The sequence below is a fragment of the Mesocricetus auratus genome, unplaced genomic scaffold, assembly GCF_017639785.1.
Source record: "Mesocricetus auratus isolate SY011 unplaced genomic scaffold, BCM_Maur_2.0 Super-Scaffold_4256, whole genome shotgun sequence".
In the NCBI taxonomy this organism is placed as follows: Eukaryota; Metazoa; Chordata; class Mammalia; order Rodentia; family Cricetidae; genus Mesocricetus; species Mesocricetus auratus.
In genome coordinates, this window is record NW_024429182.1 from 14,796,447 (window position 1) to 14,822,774 (window position 26,328).

At 46.0% G+C, this 26,328-nt stretch overlaps 1 protein-coding gene across 2 annotated transcripts; it reads right to left on the reverse strand.

Annotated features, from left to right (window-relative positions):
* On the reverse strand, nt 1-26,328 carry LOC121139535 (arsenite methyltransferase-like). 2 transcript variants are annotated; one of them, XM_040743395.1, is made up of 11 exons: nt 25,109-26,328; nt 24,805-24,845; nt 24,466-24,593; nt 23,593-23,743; nt 22,969-23,105; nt 21,064-21,133; nt 18,941-19,022; nt 16,108-16,239; nt 15,464-15,606; nt 9,820-9,930; nt 1-633 (listed from the first exon to the last, which is right to left on the reverse strand). In XM_040743395.1, coding segments are annotated over exons 1-11 (1,107 nt in total). In that variant the 5' UTR covers nt 25,110-26,328; the 3' UTR covers nt 1-522. The 2 variants fall into 2 exon arrangements, with proteins under 2 accessions (XP_040599329.1, XP_040599328.1); XM_040743394.1 differs by having other exon boundaries at nt 24,466-24,638.

Sequence of the window (26,328 nt, forward strand, 5' to 3'; positions counted from 1 at the left end):
TCAATCATAAGGGTGAAATTTATTATTCATTTGTTTTCTTCTTTACTCGATTACAGAAAAAAAAAAGGTTTGAACACAGGCACCTGAAGACCACGCCTACCAAATATGACTGACAATCTTTTGACATAGTTGTGTAAATTTAGTAGGGACTCTGCTTCCTGAGTAAACACAGAGAAAGTCCAGAAGTGTCCTGTGATAGGCCAGAAAGAAGATGTTACCCCACCACCCTCCACCAATTTTGATGCCTTTGATCCTTCCAGTGAACCTTAAGCTTCCAAGTTCTACTTCTGACCACCAGGTGGCACCGGAACGCTGAAATAGTGAAATAGAAAAAACTTGCTTTGCTGTGAACCTTAGATTAGCACATAAAACTCATTCTTACTCTTTGCAGTAATCTAGATTTCCCTCTTCCCGTAATCTCTGCACTGGGGAATAGCAGGTTTAAAAGCCTATGTGAGCGGTTCTTGAGCCGCCTGCTCGCTCGCTCGCTCGCACGCGGAGAGCTCCGCGCTGGCCATCCATCTAACAGCAGCTTTGCTTTTTGCCACAGCAGCTTCCAGCGTCATCAAGTGCGTGTCTCGACGTCACTTTGTCAGATCCCTCTGCAAGCTTGAATGGATCTCTGATTAAATCCTGTCAGAAGGCAAACCAGAAAGAAGGACAATGGGTATTGACGCACCCAAACACCAATATTTCCGTCTGGTTTGAGCTGCTTTCCCACGAAGGGATATAAAACGCTAGAGTACCATCCTGGCCTTGGAGGAGCATGGCCGCTCTAGAATTAGGATAACCTTTAAAGAGAAGCCTGGTGGCACATAATTCCACCCCTGCCCCCAGCAATGTGAAGATCTCGGAGGCAGGAGGATCAGGACTTAGGGAGTGAGTTGGAGGCTAGCCTGGGCCACAAACTAAGGGCAGAAGATGGCCCCTTCAGAGTCACACCTCCCAGGGCAAAGTTTACTGAAAGACTGACCAAGGTGGGGGAGGATTGATCTCTGTTTGGTTTTGGTTTAAAGACAGAGTCTCATGTAGCCCAGGCTGGCCTCCAAACACACTATGATATTAAGGGAGTACTGAGATTATAAATATGTAAATATACATACATACATACACACATACATACATATATACATGCCACCCCCCCAGCTTATGTTGCTCTGGGTATTGAATAAATATGTAAATATATATATACATACATACACACATACATACATACACATATACATGCCACCCCCCCCAAGCCTATGTTGCCCTGGGTATTGAAACGGGGCTCTGTGCAGGCAGACGATCATTCTGCAAACTGAACTAGCTCTCTAGCCCTAAAGTGGCTTCACCATTGTTGTGTGGAGAGTCTTACACTGTAACCTAGGTTTACCTGGAACTCTTGGTGATCCTCCTGCCTTAGCCTTCTAAGTACTGAGGGCACCGTATCACCCAGCTGACCCTGTTCTGCGAGATTCTCATGAGCATGCGGCTTTTTACCTTTGGGATGAAAATTCTGACATGCTAACACTTCCCTTCCCTTCCCTTCCCTTAGTCTCCGGAAATACGTGCACAAGACAAGAATGCTAAGTTGGAGACACCAGTACACCCACTGATGTCCAGATTAGAGATGGCCATCTACGGTCACCCTGACCTGAGAACATGGAGTACAGTTGTTGGCAGACATTCCAACAGGAACATGTAAGGCCTTATACAAGAGACTGACAGCCTCATTTGAACGCTGGCCCTGCCCCCACTTGCCCTCAGTCCCACTTTTCTGGTATGTTAAGGTTTTGTTTATTTTTACTTTACAAGCTTGGGTATTTTCCCTGAACGATTATCTGTGTGCCACAGGTGTGCGATGCCTGTGGGGGCCAGGAGTCAGATTCCCCAGAACTGGAGCTACAGAAGGTTGTGAGCTGCCATGTGGGTTCTGGGAGCCAAACCCGGGTCCTCTGCAAGAGAAACAGGTGCTCTTAATTAGCGAGCCATTCCTCAGCCCGGCCCATTTCCACCTTTCTAATGTCAAAAGGTCGCCCTGGACCTGGGCTTTACATCCATCAGACTAGAACCTGTGCTCACTGCTGCTGCAGCCACCAAGCCCTCGGCTCCGAGGTGTGCCTTGCTCTTCGGGGCTCTGGGAGCCCTCGCCTCCGTGGCGTGCCTAAGAGACTCTCAGTGGGAAAAGTGCTCACTGCACAAGCATGAGACCTGAGTTAGGCTAGCAGCACCTGCAGAAAAGGCCACACACGGTTGCGCATGCCTGTGACTCCAGCACTGGGGAGGGTGGAGACAGGAGGATCCCTGGAGCTCACTGGTCACACAGTCTAGCCGAAACAGCAAGCTGCAGGTTCACTGCATGAGCCGGTGTCCAAAAACTAGGGTGGAAAGTGGTAGCAGTCTCTGCATATGCACACACAGCAAGTCCTCCTATGTGCACATGCATACACCACACACAGTGATTTTCCACACCCATCTTCCCTTTCAGTGCCCTATAGGAAGACATACGTCAACATCATTTCCAAATGTATGTTTCTGGTCCTGAAAGGCTAAGAGTGAAACGGAAGTTGGGGGCAATGGAGAAGCATCCCTTTGCAGCATGAACTGCTGTGGTTCTGTACAAGGGATGCAGGGATGCAGCATGCTGGTTAAGGTGCCCACTCTAGAAGTGGGTGTGACTTCTAATCTCTAGCTGCGTGATCTTGGATGAGGAAATCTGTCTCTTTGCAACCTCAGTTTCTTCATCTATAGGATGAGCATCACAGAGGTCATTGTGAGGACTACACACACCTTAAACACGTGCCTGTCTTATAACATGGCACTTCTAAATTACTCCACCTGCTGCTCATGTTAGCACCACCATTACTATTGGCCGCAGCAAGACATTCCCACACAAATGGTGCTGGCATCATTTCAGATGCTGCCTTGTTTAATGATGTAGCTCACTGATTGATTTATTTGATTTGATACAATGTATTCTATAGTCCAGGCTAGCCTTGCATATGTAGCTGACGGAGAACAAAAACAAACACAACTGCCTGCACACTCAGTACACCAGGGTTTATCATCAAATTCTTCCACAAAAATGATAAATATCTCCTTCTCCAAGAGAATGCAAGGCTATGTCTCTAGGCCACCCAGCTGTTTCATTCTGATGCCCAGCTGGCTGCAAACAAATCTGGAAGAACTACAACGAGAGAGAGAGAGAGACAGAGAGAGAGAGAGAGAGAGAGAGAGAGAGAGAGAGAGAGAGAGAGAGAGAGAGAGAGGAGGGAGGGAGGGAGAGAGAAAGAGAGAGAGGGAGGGAGGGAGAGACAGAGGGGGAGAGAGAGAGAGAGAGAGAGGGAGAGAGACAGAGAGGGAGAGAGAGAGAGAGAGTTTACCTCTCCAAACCTCTATTTCCCTTTGAAAGTGGGAAAACATGATACCAAGTGTAAGGTCCTCGCCTGCTGGGTGGGCTGTCAGCAAAGATCCAAGCTGTTATCTTGCAGTGAGAGAGGGGTGTGGAAGGCGAGAGTCCCAGGAAGACAGGTTTGAGGGAGAAACTGAGGCTGCTTGCGGATGGAGGTTGGTGACTCTTTGCCTATGAGCCTTGCCTTTTCACTTGGCATTACAGGAGTCAAAAGGCCAGCAGAAAGGCACAGCATATGTGCCAGCCAGAGCCCTCCAGAGCCCACATACTCAATACTATAAAGCTGAGAATCGTGGCTCCTGCAGGCTCTACCACAATGGGTCTGAAAAGTGAGAGCCTGGAACATGGAGGCGGTGGCATTTCTCTGGTGGGAAATAAAGCTGAGAAAATAAATAATAATGTCAACTCATGTATCTCTTAGGCAGCACCTGCAGAGTGCCCACCACAACCAAAGAAATCATTGTACCCCGTACTGGATCCCCGTGGACGTCAGACAGACATGACTGAGTCAGGGGACACCTGCCAGGACAAAAGCACTCTGTGAAAAGCACTGAGAGAGCCCCGGCCACCGCCTGAACTGAGCAGCGACAAACCACTGCCACCCAGGACTTCAGGACCTGTGAAGGCATTTTCACGTGCGGAATGGAAAACAAGCTGTCAAAGCGCTCCTTGAGAATGGCACGCCCCCCCCCCCCCCCGCCCTCGTTTGACAGGATGTTTCTGATACAGGTCAGACTATTACCAACTTGGGACAGACATAAAATAACCTGAACAGGGTGTGATTTGCCGCCAATTCTGATAGGAAGAGAGGTCAAACCAAAGTGAGAGAAGAGTAAATGGAGGGTGGAAGGAGATAACAAGAAAGCAGATGTAACAGGTTTGCTTTGTGCGAGCTGTCCTGTGGAAAAGACAGACCCACAAGCTGGAGTCTCGCGAGGCTTTGGGAAGGACTCTAAACCTACACAAGGGAACAGCGTTTCCTAGGAAGGGCGGGAGCTCTATAATCCAGCATTAATAGCAAAATAAGAAGGGGCCACCAACTCCCCGGGATGAGGAGCAGGGCTAGAGATACCTCACAGCAAAAGTTCACAGAAGGAGTAGAGTCTCGCAGGGTTAACTATTTAATTAGTCCTCAAAGACAAAGGGAGAAAGAACACCGCTCTGACATATGGGCACTGAAAGAACAGGACTCCAAGGCAACCCAGGACGTTCTGCAGACTTGGGACAGCTACTGAAGGTTATAGGGCAAGACCACGGGAGTCATCTGTATTGTGATACTGACTTCTGGGAGGCAGCCGGATCCTGGAGGGAACCAAGAGGTGGCTGCTCTATTAGGGAAGACATGAGGACTCCTGTGGGAGAATCAGGAATCAAGAATGGGGTAGCCAAGGTGGTAATGCAACGGGAAGTAAAATGGGACCCTTTCTGTCGCCGGATGGATAGCAGCAGAAAGAGACATGCTGACATCAGCAACAAGACAATCAGAGCAGGCTGGGACATCAGTTTGCCCACAGCGCCTGCAACAAGCCACAGGAAACGTGGGGAGTGACTGTGAATTATAGGGAGTGCCTATGCCTGTATTACCCAGGGACCCCCCCAAAAAGGCCCATCCTCCCTTGCCTGTGCCCACACCTTTCTCAGCAATCATACAGCACTAACTCCCGAGACCGGTTACTGTGCCTTCACTTGGCTCTTTCTCGGGAAAGCATGGTGACTCAGACCCACTCCAAGCTGGTATTTATTATCTGGTCCCATTCTTGTCAAAATAACCTGGGGAAAGAGGAAGGTTACATTCTCTCGCAGAACACAGCAGGATGAAGGTGTATCTCCTCTGACAGAGGAGACAGGCCATTGACTCCAGCAAGATCCAAGGCTCTAGGCCACCCATGAGGTTCCTGGAGTGGGGCCAGACAAGATAAGACCCACTTGTTTCCAGGCAGAGTAGGAGATAAGACACGAGCTTTCCAGCCTCCTGCGCCCCCTGTGCCTCCTGCATGGTGAACAATATACAGATGCACATAGGGATAGCCAAGGTGCAGATTCTGGGCACCCCTCTACCAGGTTTGCCAAACCGGATAGGTGTCCCCTGCCCACCAGATGGCATGAGCTGGGATCTCTGGCAAGAACTAGAGGTACCTGCTCTAAGCTCTAGAGGGAGGCAAACTGGATGGGCATCAATTTCGCACCGTGCACAGTGCCCTCGTCCAAAGTGGAGAACAGACACATCACTCACTGGTCACCATGCAAGCTGGCCAACTAGAAAGCCACTGAGGGCAGACCCCCTACCAGTTCTAGGCAGCAGGCTTGGTAGATGGAAACTGAAGACATCCGCCCTCCTCTCCGTTTCATCAGAGATGATTCTAGAACCATCATGACCTGTTCTTAGGCCTGTTTCATTCACTTGGCTTTCTAAATTTTATTTCTTCATTTATATTTACTTATTTATTATGGATACAGGGTTTCTCTGTGTAACAGTCCTCCCTGTTCTGGGATTCACTCTGTAGACCAGGTGTGGAACCCAGTTACTTACAGAGCTGCCTCACCACCTCAGGCTACGGTTCTGGATGGGGCTTCACTTCCACTGGGAAATGTGAGGTGTGCAGATGGCTCAGCTGGAAACCAGTGTCCACACGGCAGCACAACCTGCCACTGATAGCATCTGGCTTTTCAGACAGCAGAAAACCACGACAGCCAATGAGCAAAATCCTGGGTGGCATAGTTGCTAGCATGTAGGCATGACTGCTGGTCAAGTACACTGATGACTGGGCTGTGTACAAAACACACATCACGGATGGCATAGTGGTTAGGGAAACAAGCGTCTACTGGCTTCAACAAGTGTTTCCTCTGAGGGAGATTGTCAAGGTCTTGAGAACCTGTGCCTGACTGACAATGTCCAGAGCATTTCCCAGGACATGCTGTTAGGGGTAACACCCAACAACACATCATGACATTTTTGTTTGTTTGTTTTTGCTTTTTTCGAGATAGGGTTTCTCTGTATTGCTTTGGTGCCTGTCCTGGAACTCCCTGTGTAGGCCAGGCTAGCCTCGAACTCACAGAGATCTGCCTGCCTCTGCCTCCTGAGTGCTGGGATTAAAAGCATGCACAACCAACGCCCGGCTCTTACCCTTTTTGTAGGAGATGATATGCTAAATTGTCGATTTTGTTCTGGTGACTCTGGCAGAAAAGGTGGGTTATGTCTTGATCCACATTGTTATTATTTTCATACGTGTCTGGTCTCTTCCCATACAGCACTTCTGTCGCTGTGGACTTTGTTTACAAATTGAGCTAATGGCCTCACAGCCCATGCAACACAGAGCTATCACTTGCGCGATCAGGGTATACCATGGCCCAGGAAGGCACGTGAGACAGAAAGAATTATAAGGAATGTTGTGTAAAGATTGGTCTTGGAGCTGGATGGTAGTGGCACCTGCCTTTAATCCCAGCACTGGAAGGACAGAGGCAGGCAGATGTCTGTGAGTTCAAACAGTCAGTCTGGTCTACAGAGAGAGTTCCAGGACAGCCAGGGCTACATAGTGAGACCCTGTCTCAAAAACAACAACAACAACAACAAAGATTGATCTTGGTATGACTGCAGCCATCTTCAGCTGTAGCTACCATGGCTATTGTCTCCAAAGTAGCCCTAAGTATCAGCATTGCCTGCAGTTCCCCATAAATGAAAACAGAGGCAGACCTGGATCTGTCTGCCTCTCCCTCAGCACCTCCGTCAGCCCTCAGACACAGCCGGTCTCTAATACACTCGATTCTCTTAAAGACTGTGGGGAAAACACCAGTCTTCTCTGTATATCTGTATAACGATATATGCTCATCGTATAAACTACAATAAAGTACAAACAACAGAAAACTGAAAATTTTGGGAGAAGGATAATTTCTGAGACCAGAGTACAGGGCACATGGGAGAACAATTATAGAATCCTGAAAAGAAGGCTGGGCGTTGGTGGCACACACCTTTAATCCCAGCACTCGGGAGGCAGAGGCAGGCAGATCTACAAGATTTCGAGGATAGCCTGGCCTACAGAGGGAGTTCCAGGACAGGCTCCAAAGCAATACAGAGAAACCTTATCTCGAAAAATCAAAAACAAACTCACAAAAAAAATGAATAAGCCAGGAAGTGGTGGTGCACACCTTTAAACCCAGCCTCTGGCAGATCTCTGTGAAATGGAGGCCAACTACAGAGTGAATTCCAGAACAGGGAGGACTGTTACACAGAGAAACACTGTATCAACAATAAATAAATAAATAAATAAATAAATAAATAAATGAACATAAATGAAGAAATAAAATTTAGAAAGGCAAATGAATCAAACAGGCCTAACAACAGGTCATGATGGTTCATAGAGTCATCTCTGATGAAACGGAGAGGAGGGCCGATTTCTTCAGTTTCCATCTGTCTTGTCTTGCCTTCTGGCTTGGGAACCTTCCAGGATCTGGGAAGCCTTCCTATTTGTCCTTGATTAAGAATCTTTCTTAGCATAACCGCTTGCTGTTGCACAGGATATGCCCTGGTGTGTACAGCTCTGTTCTGGAAACTCCATACTGATGAGAAGCCATGCTAACTACTTACTGCATAGCAACAGAGCCGCTGTCCATCAGTACAGACTTACGGGGGTTACGGCTCACGATGGAACTGGAGAGACAGATGAGAACACCTTTGTATTCTATGTTCTGAGGGCGCATTTGAACCTTGTAGGATAGCAAGGGGTCTGCATGGACACATTCTTGCCAGTGGCTTCTTTGTTCCAAGTTACCTCCCCAGGCCAGATGGTCCTGGAGGAGACAAAGACGATAAAGGAAGAAGCTGACCAGAGTTGACCCAGATGTTCCGAGAACAAGGGAAGAGGGCAAGAGATGATAAGGACGGAGGCGCTGACATCATAGAATCTCAGGGACAAGGCTGGCCACCTGACAAGAGGGACAAGAGGGCTGGGGAATGATTTCCGGGCTCTCCTAAGGCTGCTGACCGTCGATAAGGGAAGGCAGTTTTTAGGGTATTAGGTCACAGCCTTCGAAGATCATATGCGTTCTGGTAAACACAACTCAGAGACTCAATTCTGTCCCTGCTCTTGCCTCGAATGGTGACCAGCAACAAGGACTGCTGTGTCCCGGTGACACTGCTAGGGATACAGACAGTGCAGCTATTGTGGAAAACAGTCTGGTGGCCCTTTACAAGCTGGGAATAGGCCCAGCATGGTGGCACATTCCTTTTCACCCGGTACTCTAGAGGCAGGGACAAGTGGGTCTCTGTGAGTTCAAGACCAGCTGGCCTACATACTGAGTTCCAGGCTGGCCAAGGCCTGTGCAGTGAGAACCTGTCTCAAAAACAAACACAAAATACCAAAAGCCACCAAAACTTAGAAATGTAGACAAAACAATTCTGTTCTTAGGTATAGATGCAAAAAAATCTTTGAAAGCAGAAACTCAAACAAGTATTTGCATATTCATGTTCCTAATAGCACTATTTATAGTCTCCAAGAAGCAGGACAGATGAACAAATGTCTTCTAGCCCTACTCCAAGAGGAGTGAAGCCCTGATGCACCCTCCAAATGAAGAAGCAGCTTTGGAACACAGGTGCAGAGTCAGGTACAAAAGGCCATGCGTGCGTGAGTTTACCCATACACAATGTCCTAACGGGGCAGAACCATAGAGTCAAGTCAGCTAGCCACTGCTGAGTACCAGAGGGAGGAGGACTGGAAATAGATGCTCAATGGGTATGAGCTGGTGAAAATTTTGGAAGTAGAGAGTATGGTTGGTTGTACAACCTTATGAGTGAACTAAATGCCACTGAATCATACACTTATAAAAGCATAAAATGGGGAGCAGACCAAAGGGCTCAGCAGGTAAAGGTGCTTGCGTCAAAGCTGATGACCCGAGTTTAATACCTAAACCCTATGATGGAAAGAGAGAGGCAGCTCCCACAAGCCATCCCCTGACCTCTGCACATGCACTGTGACACACACACACACACACACACACACACACACAATTGTAGGGGGCATACAGATACCATCTATTCCGTTAACTCACAGATATTCTAAAGACTCAAAGATTATCATTGACTCATTAAGAATTGGGAGAAAAAAGAATCTCGGGGCTTGAGAGATGACTCAGTGGTTAAGGGCACTGGCTGCTCCTCCAGAGGACCCAGGTTTGATCCTGAGCGTCTACATGACAGCTCATAGCCATCCGTAACTCCAGTTCCAGGGGATTCACAGTACATAGACATAACAGGCAGGCGGAACACCCATACACATAAAATAAATCTTTAACAAAAGGGATTTGTCAAGTCAAATCACCTATGCATACTGGTTGTAGGAAGCAGCTGCCAAGAAGACTGGTTTCAGCAGCGTCTGTAGTTTGTGGTTGTTTTAGAGATCTGTTTGAAGCAGGGAATTGAAAGTCAAACAAACCTTTGTTTCTGCTTCAGAACAGTCCACAGGTGTGAAGAGAAAATCTTGATGAAAACGCGAGTTCTTCAAGACAGCTGCGGTCTCCTCATCCACGTCAACAGCTTCACCTTCCTAAAGAGCAGCATCAAGTGAGTATCAAAAGATGTCACTTTGGTCCATCAGGTTCTAGGAATCAAATCACGTTGCCAGGCTTTCCCAGGCAAGCACCCTTCCGTGCGGAGCCCCTGACTGCGCTTCAATCTCCTTAGGAAATGTGCAGGAGCTTATTCAGGGGAAGGACCACACCGGCCTTCTCATGTGCTGCTCTCTCACCGTGTGTTTCAGATGGTCAGCTTTTCAGATGACAGTGCTACAAAAGGCACTCAGATCGCAAGATCCAACAGAACTGGAATTATGGGTAGTTGTAAGACGCCTTTGCGGCTGGGAATCAAATCAAACTTAGGCCCTTTGCACAAGTAACAATGCTCTTAACCTCTGAGCCATCTCTCCAGACCCTCTAAATAAACCTCTAAATTGTTTTATTTTGCACACTAACTAGCAGTCCTAGGTAATATAATTTTTCTCGTTTGGGTTTTTTTCTTTTTTGAGACCAGGCTAGCCTCCAACTCTTAGAGATCCTCCTGCCTCTAACTTCCAAGTACTGGGTAAAGCCATGTGCCACACAGAGTTCAATAAAAAGAAAATCATAAATAGAAGTCTGCTTTAACTGGCATTTAAATCGTCTTTTAAAAAGAAATAATAGATTGGTAATTTATAAAACATATAAACATATAATTTATAACCACATCTAAGTTAAAAGATGGTAAAAATGGAAAAGTAATTAAGACACATATAAAAACCAAAGAGGGGAGCTGAAGAGATGGCTCAGTAGTTAGGAGAACCCGCTGCCCTTCCGGACAACACAGGTTCGGGCCCTGGCAACCTTGTGGTGACTCACAACCATCCAAAACTCCAGCTCCAGAGAATCAAATGCTTCCTTGTCTCCTCAGGCACCAGTGGCACCTTTGGTGTACACACATTCATGCAAGCAAGGCACTCATACACGTAACATGAAAGTGAAACATGTAAAACATATCTTTAAAAAACACATAAATTCTAAGAAATCTATTATCAACCCTCTATTCTCATCCATCCTCCTCTAACCTCAACCTGTTCCTCCTCTAAACAGAACAAAAGACTACCTATCAAAAAAGTCCTGGCTTGCTGTAGAATAAAGCCTAGAAGGGACGAGACCCCCGCAGTAATAGTAAAACTCCCCATGTGTAAAAGAGTCACAGACAACTAGCTCTTAAGCAGGGAATAGTGATAATCAAATTTTTCACAACAAGCTTCAGCTTTGAGCCTTTACTCTTAAAACTTATTGTTTTAGCTGATGGTGGCACCCACCTTTAATCCCAGGACTCGGAGGCAGAGGCAGGCTGATCTCTGTGAGTTCAAGACCATCCTGGTCTACAAGAGCTCGTTCCAGGACGGCCTCCAAAGTCACAGAGCAACTGTGTCTCGAAACCCCCCCAAAAACCAGGGTTATACATTTGTCTGGAGAGAATGTTCCGTGGCTAAGTGTACTGCTGCTCTTTCAAAGGACCTGAGTTCGATTCCCAGCACCCACATAGCATCTCACAACTGTTTTGAGCCCTCTTCTGTCCTCTGTGGGTATCAGGCATACACATGATACATAGACACGAATGTAGGCACAGCACCATACACATGAAGAAATAGCTAAAAAACAAAACAAAACAAAAAACTACTTGATGATGCTCTTGCAGAGGGCCAGAGTTCAGTTCCTAGTGTGCAGTGTCCATGTCAGCCATCTCAAAACCACCTAGAACTCTAGCTCCCTGGGGTCTAGGGACCAGTTTTGCCTCTGTGGAGGATTAAACACATGTGGCATGCACACACATACATTCACTCACGAACATAGATGAAAATACTTTTAAAAAGATAATAAATCATGTGAAATCCTTCAAGTAAATGAAATCATTCATAAGGGGAGAAACCAGGAGCAGGGGGAGACATGCACTCCCCTGGCTGAGGAGAATGGGGACATACAGAGATTCTTGGGGAGTTAAAATGCTTGCTCTTCTCATCCAGTACCTTTGCTTCTTTAGGCCGCACTGTGTTCCTTGTTATTTCAATTCTACCATGTGCCACATACAAACATTGTGTCAGATACAAGGGGTGAAAAAGAGAAACAAAAGCAGACCAGGACGGTGGCTGGCAGATTTGGTGATAAGATCCAGGGATTTCTTCCTTAAAATTTTTACCGAATTTTCCCTCCTGAAGACTGCTTCCATGCCTCCTTGGCCTCATTTCTATCAGATTCTAGGAATGAGCCTCCCCAGCACCTCAGGACAGGAAACAATACTTGGCCTTAGCTTGCGCAAAATGTGATGCTTGGCCCACAGAGGGCATGGCAGCCTGTAACACTGCTGCTAGAATTTGGACACTAGAAATTCCCGAAGCAGCCAGGAGGTGGTGGTGCATGCCTTTAATGCCAGCCCTTGGGAAGCAAAGGCAGGTAGATGTCGGAATTCAAGGCCCACTTAGTCAACATAGCTAGTCCAGGACAGCCAGGGCTGCACAGAGAAAAGCTGTCTCGGGGGCGGGGAGATCCCTGAATTCCTTGAAGCCCGATGGTAGCTAGATTAGTCAAATCAGAAAGCTTGGGTCAAGGACCTCAGTATAGAGGATGAAGAATGATCCATGAAGACACTCAATGTCAACTTACACACACACACACACACACACACACACACGCACGCACGCACGCACGCACGTAATAATATAAGAGAAGGATCTGAAGAGATGACTCAGTGGTTGAGAGCACTTTCTGAGTTTGGTTTCCAGCTCCCAGTCAGGTGTAGGGAATCCAACAACTTCTGGCTTTTGTGGGCACTGTACTCATGTGCATAACCAATCCCCACATAACACACTTAAAAATAAACTTCATTTTGTTTGTTTGTTTGTTTTGCTTTGCTTTTGCATGACAGGGTTTCTCTGTGTAACAGGTCTGGTTGCCTTGGAACTCACTCTTTAGACCAGACTGGCTCAAACTCACAGAGATCCACCTGTCTTTGCCTCCTGAGTGCTGGAATTAAAGCTGTGCACCACCACCGACTGCCTGGCCACAAACCTAAATTTTTAAAAATAAGTAAAAATAAAAAAGAAAGAGTATAGTTTAACACATCAGTAGAAAGGATAGCAAATATATAACTCAGTGACACTGTCCTTTATTATCACTATCAAGTGGTGTGTGCTGTCTGTAATTGTGCATGCTATGCAACAGCACCGCACACACGAGCGATGTGTTGCTCCATGGCGCTGTGACTGCTGTGTGTCTCTGGGAGACAGCATTTCCTTTCTCTTTTTCTTTCAATTGTTTCCAATGTGCCTTTATTTTTATTTTATGTGCATTGGTGTTCTGCCTGCATATATGTCTGTGTGAAGCTGTCATATCTCCTGGAGCTAGTGTTACAGGCAGGTGTAGGCTACCATGTGGGTGCTGGGAATTGAACCATGGATCCTCTGAAAAAGCAGCCAGTGCCCTTAGCTGCCGAGCCATCTCTCCAGGGCATTTTCAACTCTGTTATAATCTATGGCACTGCCATTGTATATAGTGTTTTCTTGACTGAAATATATGCATACACATGCACATATGTTTATACACAAATAAGGCAAACATAAAAAATGTTCTCAATTGAGCAATAAAATGGGTAATCGTATATAGCATTGGCTGCCCTGGAACTCACTCTGTAGACCAGGCAGTCCTCAAATTCACAGAGATCCACCTGCCTCTGCCTCCTGAGTGCCAAAATCAAAGGTGTTCTCCAACACCACCTGGCATTATTGTACTATTCGTTAACCGTAATGCAAGTAAAAATATTGTATAACATTGAGAACAATCATTTTCCGACTTAATTAATACATGCACACAAGCAGGAGTCATGCAGTATGGCACCCACCCCTGTGATCAGGTATAGCTCCTCAGCCTCCCCCCACCTCCCCACCATGGAGCTTGACAGAGTGAGATCATGAAACATTTGAGAAGTGTGTGAGCTAGATGTGAGCTTCCTATACACCAAGGAAAGGTTTGCAGATGCGTGGGAAGAACGGAGTGGGGTGGTGAGGGCCATCTGCTACCCATCACACTAAAGCAGAAGAGAACGTCAAGGAGTCAAAACACAGCGAGAGACAGAGGAAACAAAGACAGATGAGCCACCGAATGACAAGAGTGACCTAAAAACTGACAATGAAGCTACAACTGAAACAGTTGCTGACATCCCTCCAGGAATAAGATGAGACCAGCAGTAGTGGCACAAGCCTTCAATTCCAGAGTGCAGGGATAGAGGTGCAGGCAGAGTATTCTGAGTTCAAGAGCAGCCTGCTTTTCACAGTGAGATCTAGACCAGCAAGACCTAAATACAGTAAGACCCTGACTCGGGGGCGTGAAGTGGGGGAAAAGCCTGGACAGAAATGGCTGTCAGGTAAATGGGAAGAAAGGCCGACACTAAAGCCTTAAATGATGCCCATTCCATGTGTCAAGAGAGTCCGTGTCCTTTATCAACTCACAAAGCCAAATGCCTCCATCCAAGACAATGACAGAACCACCAGGCATACAGACTCAGACCACTGGGAAGAAGAGCCTGCCACGCTGCCTTTGTCTTAACTGGATTATGATGGAGATGGAAAGAAATTCAGCAGGTGCTCAGAAAGCTGCAGAACACTAAATGTGAAAAGCAAGAGTCTAAAGAAATGAGAAGAACATTCAAGAAGGTTGGAGAAACACAGTTGCCAGCCAGAGGGAGAAAGAAGCCAAACGACAATCGGGGACCAGGAAGGATCTCCCCCAGGAGACTTTTTGGTGAGCCTAGTAAGTTCTTTGAAGGAATAGATGGATTAAGAATGCATCACTGGAATGGCAGCAGTGCCATTGAATTATCCGGAGGGTGTGACAGCCATGCGGAATCTTAAAAGGTGACTTCCCAGGATGCCACCTAGAATGAGTAAATAGGTCAAAATATCAGAGTAGCCCAAAGGCTAGAGATCCCATGCAATGGACATTTGACAAATTCCTCATGGGAGGAAAATCCACCCAGGCATCTAACGATATCAAAGGGAGCACACAGCTGTGCGTCTCTGCCGCCTCTCGAGAGCTGAGGGCTCTGAAGATCACCCCGGCCCCTCTATACCAGGGTTCGCCACTGGGTATTCATTCCGGTAATATGTTCTGATTAGGAATTCCAAACTTGAAGCACTTACTAAGTCTAAAATATGTTAAACTAGTTAAAAGAGTTTGTTAATTTCTATGCCTTGGAATCACTGGTCAAAGGAAGGTATAAAAAGTTTATTCCTCTACTGTAAGTAAAATGAAGACTTGGATTAAGGAAAAAGCAAAATTACACACCAACCAACCAACATCAGAATAGTGAGAAGCAATTTAAGGTCAAATTCAAGGTCCAGGGAAGGCACTGTGGCTGGGGGCGTGGGGGGCACAGGGGCAAGGGAATGCTGCAGAAATAGCGGGCACCAGCCTTGCCCGCCCCACAAAGCTGAAGATGGAGCATGGGACGGGGCCTTGAACATGCTGGCAAGCGCTCTGCCATTGAGCCACACTGCCATCCCCATGGAAAACTTCTTTTTTTACCTTGAATGTGTAATTTGCATCAAAGATTAGTTCTTTCTCATGCCCTGTGATTCCACCTTTGTAAACAACTTGGCATCTTTTAGCTGGCTCGGTCTCAGGGAGCTTGAAGAGCCGGAACGTGGCAGACACAAAGCGACAGTCACCTGAAGGCAGATACACAGGGCTCACTTCCTGCACCCCAGCGGCATTCAACAAATGAGGACAATGCACACTGCAAGGGTGAGTGTCTTCACCCAATGCCACCAGTTATCTCTGGGCGCTTCAGTCCATGTACTGAGTGGGTTCAGACGCTTTATGAAGCGCTGCTCTAGGGAGGGGCGGAGCGCACTCAGGGGACAAGGCGGACGCTTGCAGATGTTGCCGTCCTCCTTGTTAGAACCACTCATTAAGAGTGCTGGACAGGTAGCTCAGTGGTTAAGAGCACCAACGATTCTTCCAGAGGGCCCAGGTTCAATTCCCAGCACCCAGGTGGTAGTTCACTACTGTCTGTAACTCCAGTTCTGGGGAACCTGACACCCTCACAGAGACACACATGAAGGCAAAACGCTAACATTCATTTAAAAAAAATCACTCACTAAACTAACTAACCACTGACCTGAAGCCATTCCCACTGTAGCCTCACAGTCTCCGCCATTGTTTCTTACCGATTACACTTTCTAGCTCCTTGTTGTGAACTGTAATGATATTGGCAGTGACCAAACGTGGAGGGCAGAACCCAAGTTTTTGGGCAATGACGGCAAGATCCTTCCAGTACAAAGCACCACCCAAGCATTCACCTTAAAAAAAAATTACAGATCAAACAATAAACACAGCAGCATCGTCAAAATGTATAGCCTACACAATTAACTAGGACATAGTATTACCATGTAAGGCCTAACTGGTCATGGGGTGCCCACCTGTAACTCCAGCATGTGGAGGACAGAAGCAAGACAATGAGGAGTCTAAGACCATCCCGATGAGTGTGAGACCCTTCTCAATAAACCAAACCACCGGAGCTAAGGATACAGCTTGGTTGAAAGAGGGCTTACCCAGAATGCTCAGAGTCTCAAATTTGAACCCCTGCACCAGCACCACACAGGAGCAAATGGGGTGGCATATACCTGTAATCCCAGCACTTGGGAGGGAGAATGAAGTGTTCAAGGTCAGCCTGGGCTACACGAGACCTTGTCTCAAAACAAAAAAGTAATAGTAATAATGAAGATAATAGTTAGGCATAGTGGCGCATGCCTTTAATCCCAAACTAGGAAGGCAGAGGCAGGTGGATCTCTGTGAGTTCCAGGACAGCTGGCCTACAAAACAAGTTCTCGGGTAGCCAGAACTACACAGAGAAACCCTGTTTCTCTCAAACTACCAAGAAAGAAAAAGAAAAAAATATGATTATGATAAATTTGAACCAAAAGAATAGGGCCTGGAAGCAACCACAATGTCTAGAAAGTGATGATTAACCCCAGAATTTGTCAGCTTAGGGTCTCTGAGAATCATTCAGGACAGTCCTACTAAGACACAACTGTAACCCTTGTGTGTGTGTTAAGTCATACTCTGAAAGGCACTGTGAATGGGAATAAAATGGCATAAAAGCCACCTCTTAGCTCCAGAAGAGACTCATAATGCTCTACTCCTAGAACAATGACTACCACTAACATTCACAAGGCACTTTTACAGATTCCTTTCACGTGCAAAGATAGTCACACAGGTTTCATGCATCACAGGAATAAGTTGGAGACAAGCATCATGGTCACCCGTAAACAAACACTTCAAGCTGAACAACACAGTTGTGTAACACTATTTATACTGTTTAGACTGGAGCTGGGGACATGGTCCTGAGGTTGAGAGCGCTGGCTGCTCTTCTAGAGGACCCATGTTTGAGTCCCAGCACCCACACAGCAGCTCACAATTGTCTAGAACTCTAGTTCTAGAAGATCAGACACCCTCATATGGCCTCTATAGGTCCCAGTCATGCCCTTGGTACCCAGACAAGCACACAGGCAAAATATCCACATACATAAAATAAAATTTTAAAAAGGTTTAAGGAAATAAGTCCAAATAAAATTACATTTTTTTAAATTTTAGAAATGTTTTGTTTTAGTTACTTTGCTTTTTTACCATCTTACTTTTTTGGAGATAGCCTCTCACTATGTAGCCTTGGCCAGCCTAGAATTTTCTATGTAGGCCAGTCCTTGAACTCATAGAGATCTGCCAGCCTCTGCCTCCCAAATGCTAGAATTGAAGGTGTGTAACAATACTCGGCTTATTTACATACATGCATATATATATACATATTTGTCTTCTATGTGTATGAGAGACAGCACATGCCACAGTGCACATGTAGAGGCCAGATGACAACTTTCAGGGGTTGGATCTCTCCTTTTACCATGGGGTTTAAACTCAGGCTGTCAGATTTGGCAGCAAGCCCCTCTACCCACTGAGTCATCTCTTCCCAATATATACTATATAATATATATATGTATATATATATATATATTATATTCTTGGGTGGGACACATAGAGATCAGAGGTCTATTCTCTTCATGCACCTTTTTTTACTGTTTTTGGAGACAGTGTTCCACTGTGCAGCTTTGGAGCCTATCCTGCCACTCCTTCTGTAGACCAGGCTGGCCTTGAACTCATAGAGATCGACCTGCATCTGCCTCCACCACCGCCCAGCCATCATGCATCTTTTTATATGAGTTCTGGAAACTGAACTCACCTCATCAGGCATGTAACAAAAGTGATTTACCTACTGAGTCACCTCATAGGCCCTATTTCCTGCTTTTAACATCATCCATTTATATTATTGTATAGTAAGGAAAAAGTTAACACAATCTGTTTTAAAAACAAGATGTGTTTTTGAGACTGTGTCTCATCCTGTAGCCCGTGCCAGCTTTGAATGGGCACTGATCCCTTTCTTCATCTCCAAAGAGCTGAGATCACAGGCATGTATCAGCTTAATGCTGAAGTTGTTATTTTCAGTCAGACTGATCATGAACATGCATTTTTCTCTGAAACTTCTAGAGACTCTTAAATGACACTAAAGGAATAAATATCTCATTTATTCTTCAAAATAGATTTTAGTCTGTTCTTATTTTCATTTTACAGTCTAGAAAATGATAAAAGATAATTTAACTGCCTGAGATTACTTTGCTTTTTAAAAAAAGTTTATCTACATAGTTTGGGGGGCACGTGGGCACATGTCACGTGTCACATGTCAGAGGACAGCTCTGTGGACTCTGTTCTCTCCTTCCACCTTTACATGAGTTCCAGGGAGCAAACTCAGATTGCCAGCCTTGAACCACAAGTGCCTTTATCCAGGGATCCAGCTCACTGGCCCTCATGTTGTTGCTGGGTGGTAGAAAAAGAATAGAACCTTCTGGCCTTACACCAGTGTTCTCCCATCTAGTGGTCTCACCCCTGCTTCCTTGCAGGTTAGGGCTCTACACTAGGCATAGTCATTGATATCAATAAAACAAGAGCACATACCCCATAAAACCTTGTGGGACCTGATGTCTTCTGGCACTTCAAGGCTAGCATAGACGTCACTGAAGTATAGTTCCCCACCATACTGAAAAAGAGCAGGGCACAGTTCGAGCAAGGTTAAAGATTACACTGATACAGATAATGAAAAAATTGATGAGTGCAGGAGTTCACCTTCAAAATTTCTGTGTTTGAGCTGATACTGACCCAGCTGACCTTTGAACGTTGAAATCAACACACAGGGACAGAGGCATTTAATTTCTCCAGTGTCCTATCCAACACAAATTTGATTGACTCAGAAAGGAAAGAGTTAACAGGGAGTTTTTAAACAAGAACACAGTAGAGGAAGAATGAATGTCTCTCCTAAATACATTCAGGTTGCCTAAATTTTTAGCAAGTCCCAGTAGCCTTAGGTGTCTAGACCACTAACAGACAAATCCATAGAATGAACAGTCTTACTGCTTGAAAATTACAGTAATTGAGCCTAGTGGTGGCACATGCCTTTAATCCCAGCACTTGGGAGGCAGAGGAGGCAGGCAGATCTCTGTGAGTCTACAGATCGAGTTCCAGAACAGCCAAGGCTATACAGAGAAACTCTGTCTTGGGGAGAGATTGTCAGGCAGTAATGGTGCACACCTTTAATCTCAGCATTCAGGAGGTGAAGGCAGGGGGATTTCTAAATTGGAAGTCAGCCTGAAATATATCATGAGTTCCAGAATAGCCAGGGGTATACACAGTAATCTTGTCTCAAAACAAAACAAAACAAAACAAAACTTTTTTAAGAAAGAAAGAAGTGCGGCTGTGATTGCCGAGTGGTAAGACAATTGACTCAAAAAAAAAAAAAAAAAAGAAGGGAGAAAAGAAGGAAAATCACAGTGATATTATTACATTAAAATTTTTATATGCCCTTAACATCTATGTCAAATGAATCATCAGGAACTTAAGGTGTTAATTAATTAATTTCAAAAGTATGGATGTGTATATTCTATAGCAATGTTTAGTTTCTCTTAGTTGATCTCAGTGAAGTTCATGAACTGGTCTACAAAATGGCATCCTGGAACTATCATGAGATCCTTCTTACACTGATACTTTAAAATTTTATTTCATTATTTTACATGCCTACCTAAGTGGTTGCCTGCATGGATATCTGTGCTCTGGTACCCTTGGGGGCCAGAAGAGGGCATCAGAGCACCTAGAACTGGAGTTACAGATGGTTGTGAGCCGCCTTGTAGATGCTGAGAACTGAACCTGGTGCTCTGGGAGAGAAGCCAGTACTCTTAACCGCTGAACCTCACCCGAGCCCTTACTAGAATCTTCTATTTGAGCTATGTAATAGCCCCGGAAGCCAAAAATCCTGGAATTTGTATTTACAGTGCTTGGGATTGGGCCTTGTGTACACTAATCATGTCTCCCGCTGAACTCCACCTCAAGTCCTCCAAACCCCCTTCAAAAAGGCATTCGCATAAAATTTCCATCTTAGATTTTCCAAAGATATCTTGGCATCAGAAATAATATTACTGAGAAACAGGCGGTGTTCTAGGAAAAGTCAAATTCGTAAAGACTTTTCAGGGTGGATCACCTGGGTCCTGGGACTCCTGCGGATGTTATTGTGAGTCACAGGTGTTCTAGGAAAAGTCAAATTTGTAAAGACTTTTCAGGGAGGATCACCTGGGTCCTGGGACTCCTGCGGATGTTATTGTGAGTCACAGGCAACAGCTGCTAGGAACAACAGGAAAGGAGGTGAATATTTCAACAGTGTCCCCGCCCTCCCTGCCCTACCTTTAATGTACTTTTTGTCTTTTGAAACAGCCTCCTTATGTAATTGAGGTTGGCCTCGAACTCCCTGTGTAGAAGAGGACCTGAACTGACCCTCCACCACAACCAACTTGGACCTCTCTTAATTTGATGGATAAATCAAGGGTTTGGATTCTTAGTTCCAGCAAAGAACATGACCCTGTCAGCCCTCTCTGGTGTTTAAAAATCATCCCCATGGAGGCATTACCCTCACTGAGGAGCTGATGGCGGGTGGGATGGGGGGAGAAGGGGAGAGCACGAGGAGAGGAGGGAGGGGAACTGAGATAGAATGTAAATATATAAATAATAATCACTTATCTTCCCCCTCCCCTCACCTTCAGCGCTTGATAAACCTCGTGAAGCACTTGCTGTTTATCAGGTACAAGGTTGATAACACAGTTGGATCTAAAAGCATAAGAAGGGAAAAAAATCAGATATTGAAGGACTCAAATCCTTTAAGACCTAAAAGGGGCTTCCATCTCACCATCAAAGCTGCCTGGTTCCTCCAGACTCTCCTTTCTTCCCCATATTCAACTTTTTCCCAAGATAAGGGAGATAGGTCATTTGTTTAAGACATATCAGTAAGCAGCCAGTGAGCACAAATGTGCCAGTGTGAATAAGAAACATCATCCTTTTTTGTCCTGATGTTTACTAGGCAACAAAACAAAACCTGGACTCAGATGCCTATCACACAAGGTGTTCAAGCCACATGAGAACAGACATAGTCCCTCAAAGGCAGCTTTCCCAGTATTTTCACTCAGGGTTGGGTGTGTGGTAAAATGCTTCTTTAAGGTTCAATTCTCAGCATCAAAAGAAAAAAACACAGCAGACCCTGTCACTTGAGCACAATTAACAATAACTCAGGAAAATGAGAAACAAAACATCATAATGTGCCATGGCCATTGCTAAATGTGGTGGTATATGCCTTTAATCAGGAAGCAAATGCACGTAGATCCCTGTACATTCAAGGTCACCTGGTCTACATGGCAAGTTCCAGGCTAGTCATAACCACATAGTGAGACGCTGTCTCAAACCGAGGAAAACAAAAAAGAATACCACATACATGATGGTAGTCTCATTAGATCACAATAAAGCTCGCTATTGTCTAATAGTGCAGCAGCCAGAGAAATGCCATAGTAGATTACCAAGTCTTTGAGTCAAGGCTGGAGTCAACACCTTTCCTGGCTGCCGGTTAGAGAAAGTCCAACACAGGCGATGGTGCACGGTGCACCACACTTAGTGAGCATGTTGCTGCCAGATTTTGTTTACTGTGCTTTTATCAATCTCATGATGAACTTACTCTGCTTACAAAAAGAAGTGCTGTGAAACAGCTGGTCTCTTTCAACAGCAGTCTCTCACGTCTGGGGTGACTACCACAGCCCTAGAGAGCATCATCACCTCTTGTGTCTGAGCTGCTCTGATGTTCTGTGTGTCAAGCCCTAGTGTCAATAGACTGGCTTTTTTGTGTACACCGCACAGCCTATCATCAAAGTCTGGGTAAGTACATGCTGAAGTTCACGCAATTAGGAGATGCTCCAATACAAATTTCTTACAACACAACCCACCATCGCACTCCATGTAAGAGGTCAGTATGTGTTCCAGGAGAGTAGGCTGTGGTCTGGCTGCTCTGGGGAGCTCACTGGATTTAGCTTGGTGGGCAGTCATGTTGACACTGCAACATGACATTGTCTTCTTGTAAGCATACACTGACAAAGACACAACTGAGTGACAAAAACATAGTAGTTTAAATTTATGCTTTTGTGTTGAACTGTAACCATACCTATCCTTGGTCACATGGGTGTGCCAGAGGCTAGACACACCTAGCAACTTTGAGTTCTCTCTCAGGCAGCTGTGTTTTGTTGTTAATGGACTGCAGAAGGCTCATTATAGTTCCCTTCCTTTATGAAGGCCTGCTAAGTTCAGTTTAATTCCTTCTTTTTTAAACTTTCTAAAAATACTGACTTTTATAACATGTGCAATGGTGTTTTGCCTGCATGTGTGTCTGTGTGAGGGTGCGGGATCCCCAAGAACTGAAGTTAAAGATAGATGTGGGCTGCCATGTGGGTGCTGGGAATTTAATCAGGTCTCTGGAAGAGCAGCCAGTGCTCTTAACTGCTAAGCTATCTCTCCAGCCCCTAGTTTAATTCCTTATACCAAGAGTCAATTCATCAAAGAGTGGTAGCATTTGTGTGCTCAAAACGACTTGGACTTTGTTCATAGCAGAAAGACTGTAGCCCTACATAACAATATCGTAGCTCTCCTTCCGGATCCCCGCCTCTGCGAGCTTCTCAATGCAGCCTCGAATAAAAGTCACATTGGGTGCCTGGAAACCAAATTTTTCCATGTGGTACTCAAGATAGGTTTTGGCCACTTCCACCTAGAGAAAGAAAAATACAGATTTGGTAATCAACATTATTCAAAAATAAATCTTTCCCCCTGAGAACTGTCCTATTGCTAATACCATATGTGTCCTATTGCTAATACCATATGTGTCCCTGACCTGGATTATTTTTGATAAATATTCAAGATTTGTGACATGAAAGATATGCAAGAGCCTGGGACACAAGTTCCCAACTTTGTGAGTCTTGCTTGAGTTAACCAATGACCAATCTTCCTGAACAGAAGGATGAAGAAAGGAGAGGAAATGCCACTGATAGATGTATCAGGTTAAACCTCTGACTGACTTCTCTAGGACAGTCATTGATTGTCAATGTCTTCAACTTCTAGATCACTAGAGGCACACATGACAGCAACAAAACCCCCAGCCTTCTTAAATACCATGAAGAACATCGGGAAGCAGTTTCAGGCCTCAAAGAATGTTCTGATGAAACCTCTTTTCCTTTTCCTCCAAGCCTTTGCCTTACCTGAACCTCAGTCATGTCTATTCCAGTGACATGACCCTTCTCGCCAACTAGCTGGCTAAGCATATAGCAGTCTCTGCCACTTCCACAACCCAGATCCAAAACCTGGCAGCTTTCCAGACGCTCAGGGACAACCAGACCACAGCCATAATACCTGAGAATGGAAAAGACACGCTTTAAAAGCAGACCAGGAAATGCTCAGATAGGAAATCTATACTTCCCTCCCTCCGTCCCTCCATCACCCACAGATATTTCTGTGTTGTCTCTCCCACTAAACCGGGGCCATGTCTGCCACTGTACAGTGTTGCTGGGCACCGTGCAAGGTAGCAAGACTCAAGAAAACCATCGAAAATATTTGTTGAATAAATTCATCTAAGGCACTGACCGCTGAAAGAGGAAAGTATTCTTTCTCTTAGGTGCACGCTCTGTAACTTGAGAGGTAAAAGCTGCAGTATGGAAAACTCTTCCCGGGATTGAATGACAGGCATGAGTGCCGCGGGAGTGGACAGTGATTGCCTCTGGGAATGGGCAGTGCCGCTGGGAGTGGGTGCTGTAGTGTTTGGGGGAAGAAGGCTTCATGATGCCAGGAGGACTTCAGTGAGGTGTTGGAGAGGCAGGGAGTAAGGTAACTGCTCTCTGAGTGGGCAATACTATGCCAGGAAAAGGCAAGACTAGGAGCCATGGCTGTTCAGAGAGTGTGAACCAATCTATGAAAAACTTGAACGTGTGTCAGGGTCCACGGAGCTTGGATGTCTCCTGCAATGGGGAGGGATCAACGGAGGAGCAGGATAGCCAACAGAGATGGCTAAGTTCTCTAGTGACGAGGATGGGAAAATTGCAATCTGGAGGCTGCATGGAACACAGCATATGCACTACCTCGAAGTAACATCTTCATGTACATTCTTCAGAGTTTCCCGGATGTACTTGGGCACCAGCGTGGCCGGGGTGACACAAGCATTAGTCTGGAGGTCTGCTGATGTCTTCAGGACATTCCCGTAGTAGTTCTGACTCAACAGCCAAGGACCGGAAGGAAACCAGGAGAAAAAGAACTGGAATTGTTGCCTGCAGAGCTCAAGGCCTCCGCCACACTCTTCATTACAGCCAACTGGCCTTTGCTCAGGGTAATTCTAGCTCGGGCTGCCCTCCCTCAGCGTGCACTGCCAGAAGCTGCTTGCTGGGAGGACTCCCACAGACCAGCGATCCTAGGACCCTTACCTGAACGTCCTTGTGGATCTCAGCGTCTCGGGGAGCAGCCACTGCCGAGACAGAGAACACAGGCTAAATGGAGTGACCACACTAAGAGGCTATGGGCTGCGGGCAAGATGGAGGGATAGCTGCACACAGGTCAGAGTGGGAGGGAGCCGCGGCCTCCAGAGAGGATAGGACAGTCCTACTGGGCTGCGCAGAGGTAGGAGCGGCGGGGGTGGGGGGGGTCGGAGGAGGGGGCGTGCTGTGAGCCTGTGGGAAGGCAGAGGTCACAAAGAGGACAGGGCAGAACGCAGGAGGAACGGGTACTCACTGATTCACCACATGCCTGGACCTGGGATCACCCCTCAATTTCGCTAGGGAGCAGTGCGGCAAGGCCACGCCCCTGGCTGACCTGCAACTGAGCAGCCAAGCAAAACCCTCCCACAGCCTTTTAGCCATTCACACAGCTGCTTCCGGGTCTCCTTGTCACCATGGAGTCCTAGCATCCTGTATAATGGTTTTATTAGTTAACATCTTCCTTTAATGGGCCACTGAGTTTCATTTATAAATTCTGTGTGTGCCTTAAATGAATACCCATGTCTATTTTTCTCCTTGGGTAATGAAATCACCTTTCTTTCTTCTATCCGGCTCATAAGGTCATTCATTGAGATGTCATTTACACCTCTAACAGTCACCTTTCCTTAGCACACAGTTCTGTGAACTTTCCAGTCATCAGACGTGGTGCATGCCTTTAATTTCATGCACTGAGGCAGAGGCAGGAGGACCAACCTGATCTACGAAGCTAGTTCCAGGGCAGCCTGGGCTACACAGGAAAACCCTGTCTCACTGCACCCAGAATAAAAGTGGTTCTCTATTTCAGAAAGCTTTTTTTTTTTTTTGGTACCCTGGTGGGAAGTTCCTTCCACACCCGGGTCCTAGGCAAACACAGACTTGACTCTCTCTCCCTGCAGCTTTGCCTTTTCTGGAATGTCTTGCAGATGAACTTATAACTGCATAGCCAATGTTCAGTTGTGTGTAGAAAAGCACCTACCACAGTAACTTGCCAGTTTACATGTATTTCCCATGTGTTGTCACTTGGCTTCAGACTATTTTTGTTGATATTACATCTTACGTGTCTATGCGGTGGAGACTCCCTGGAACATGTGTGGTCAAGGGACGTTTACAAAGCTGATTCTGTGCTTCCACGCTGTGGGTACCCGGCATAGAACTACATCATAGGGCCTGCCAGCAAGGGCCTTTACTTGTGGTTGTGGTGACATATTATTTATGATTCATTAAAGCTTGCCTGAGGATTCAGAAACAAAGTCAGCTTCAAACTATAGTGATCAGTGTTACACACCTTTAATCCCAGGATTCAGGAGACAAAGGCAGATGATCTCTCTTAGCTCAAGGTCACCGGGGCTACAGGAGACTGAATCAGTCTAAAAGAGTAACAGAGCTCACACCTTTAATCCCAGCCCTAGAGAGATGTAAAAGGCAGGAGCAGGGTCTTCAGTAGTCAGTCTCAGGAGTCTCAGCCACGTTGAGGAG

What these genes read in the sequence shown, in the direction of transcription:
- LOC121139535 (XM_040743394.1), bottom strand. An exon ending in CATGAAGATGTTACTTCGAG is followed by an intron (nt 23,744 to 24,465) that starts GTAGTGCATATG and finishes TTCCATTCTCAG; the next exon opens with GTATTATGGCTGTGGTCTGG. An exon ending in GTCCCACAAGGTTTTATGGG is followed by an intron (nt 16,240 to 18,940) that starts GTATGTGCTCTT and finishes TTTTTTTTTAAG; the next exon opens with GTGAATGCTTGGGTGGTGCT.